Source organism: Ipomoea nil, unplaced genomic scaffold, assembly GCF_001879475.1.
Source record: "Ipomoea nil cultivar Tokyo-kokei standard unplaced genomic scaffold, Asagao_1.1 scaffold0317, whole genome shotgun sequence".
Taxonomy (NCBI): domain Eukaryota; kingdom Viridiplantae; phylum Streptophyta; class Magnoliopsida; order Solanales; family Convolvulaceae; genus Ipomoea; species Ipomoea nil.
The window spans coordinates 1,644,094-1,646,366 of NW_017616745.1; the positions used below are offsets into that span (position 1 = coordinate 1,644,094).

Genomic DNA, 2,273 nt, shown 5'->3' on the forward strand with positions numbered 1-2,273 from the left:
GAAGGAAATGGAGTTCTCTTTTCTGCAGGTTTCCATCGCTATAATGGCCTTAGCCGCCGTTGCCCAGACATCCCTCGCCCTCCCTGATACCAACGGTGAGTCTAATTCCGTTAAAGACTTTCTTGCCGGACATAACGCGGCCCGGGCATCCGTTGGCGTTCCGCCTCTTAGGTGGAACGCCACCGTGGCGGCCTACGCGGAAGCCTATGCGGCCCAGAGGTCCACCGACTGTGCGCTAGAGCACTCGGGAGGGCCGTACGGGGAAAACATCGCCGAGGGCTACGGCGACTTGTCGGCGGCGGATTCCGTGAAGATGTGGGCCGGTGAGAAGCCGAACTACGACTACGCGTCGAATTCTTGCGTCGGCGGCGAGTGCTTGCATTATACGCAGGTGGTTTGGCGCAACACCGTGAGTATTGGCTGTGCTAGGGCTGCATGCCAGAATGGTTGGATGTTCGTCACATGCAACTATTATCCTCCCGGTAACTATGAAGGTGAACGTCCTTATTAAGGATAATTCACCTATTTTTCTCAATTGGATTAGTCTCGTCGAAGGTAGTATATGTTAAAAAAAAAATACAATACAAAAATCATATGTTGTCATGTAATAATAATATTGGTTCATGCATGGATGTTAGTTCAATCCAAATTTCAACTTTTTCATTCTTTTCCTTGATAACTACATGATATTTTTGTGTGTGTATATCTCTCGGTATCTCACTATTCATTTGAGGGACGAGAGAAATTTACAGTCCATATTCGATGGGTAATTGACTTTGCTTTATAATTCTAACAACAACGTATTACAATGATCTAAACTAGTTTAGGTTGTTTATAGTTGATGAATCGGTTGAACCCAAAAAGGACAATAGGTTCCTCCTCAGCTCCTCTGAGAGTTGAACTTGTAACATTGTGATTACTAAGTTAACAGTTGTACCTAGCCAATTTGACCGGGATAGCCCTTTTGGTATCTCACTATTGCGACATATTCAATTCGCATTACACCTACAAAAGTGACTCTTATCCGAAAATAATTTGAATCAAAATTATTTAATATGAAATATAGAATTAACTGCATGGATTATGGCAATTAAGATTTGGGTAACTAACTTTTGTTATTTTGATCTGTATAATTGTTTGCTTGGTTGGGCAGTTAGGCAATGCGTAATAATTGAAGGGTAAATGCTTTAGAAAATGGTTGGTTTGTTTATATACAAGAATAATCAAAGTGATAGATAGCTTAACATTATAATACTTAGGTAGCTAGAAGTAGCCCAGACTATATATATACACACGAGAATAATCAAATTGCGACACCTTTTTTCGGTTGCCTTATTTCGCGATAGACGACGAAATGAATTCCGTCACAAAACATAATTCGCGACGAAATTTTGTCCATTCACAACAAAAAAAATTTGTCGCAATTTTTCTTGTAGTGATAGTAGTACGTCATGCTCTAGCTAGAGTACGTTCATTTCAGTGATCCTATTGCTTCACATTCACAAGTCACAACAATTTCCTTTTGGACTTCAATTCTATTCGCAGAGATTGACAAATTAAAGTTGTAAAAGGTTGTCCTTTTTTTCTTTTTTCTTTTTTTAATAGTTTAATTTTTTTATTTAAAATAGTTTAATTCTTAAAGGTGAGATCTAAATCCTTTACTTGAGATCTCACCTTTAAGAAAATAATAATAATAATAATAATAAAGTTTGAATTCAAAACTTTTTTAAAGGTTATAATACTAAACGAGCTTGACTGCTACTCTGATCCTATGAAGGAACTAGTTTAACCTTAGCAAATTATAGATGATGCCATTATTAGAGAGGAGGCTTGGAGGGTCAAATCCTACATTCAGTCAACGAAACATAACGTTGATCGTTACATGCACAAATATAAAAAAATAATTAAAAAAAATAAAGTTACACGTTTTCATTAGGGAAAATGGCACTTTTCTCCCCTATGTTATATACTTATAGCATTTTTTCCCCCTCAATTATTTAAGTGGCTCTTTTTCCCCCTGAAATGTTAAATGGACATATTTACCCTTAAAATAAATATTTCATTTATTTTTATTCTCCAATAAATTATTACTATAATTTGGTTCAAACCAGATACTATAGTAACCAAACCAAAATATTCCAATTACAATTTATAATCAAAACGCGATATTTAGAGTTTATTAAAATCGCGAACTGGAATGGCCGGTTCATGTTCCGAACTGAAAAAATAAAATACATTTATTGTTGAATTTAAACTATTTTAAAATAAAGACG

At 36.3% G+C, this 2,273-nt stretch overlaps 1 protein-coding gene across 1 annotated transcript in view; it reads left to right on the plus strand.

Annotated features, from left to right (window-relative positions):
- Positions 1 to 668, plus strand: part of LOC109168410 (basic form of pathogenesis-related protein 1-like) — a 738-nt gene extending 70 nt beyond the window's left edge. Inside the window, exon 1 of the mRNA XM_019317438.1 lies at positions 1 to 668. This exon is cut by the window's left edge and continues 70 nt beyond it. Within this exon, the coding sequence (XP_019172983.1) occupies positions 8 to 511 (504 nt within the window). The 5' untranslated portion in view covers positions 1 to 7 and the 3' untranslated portion in view covers positions 512 to 668.
- Positions 669 to 2,273: the final 1,605 nt, after the last annotated feature.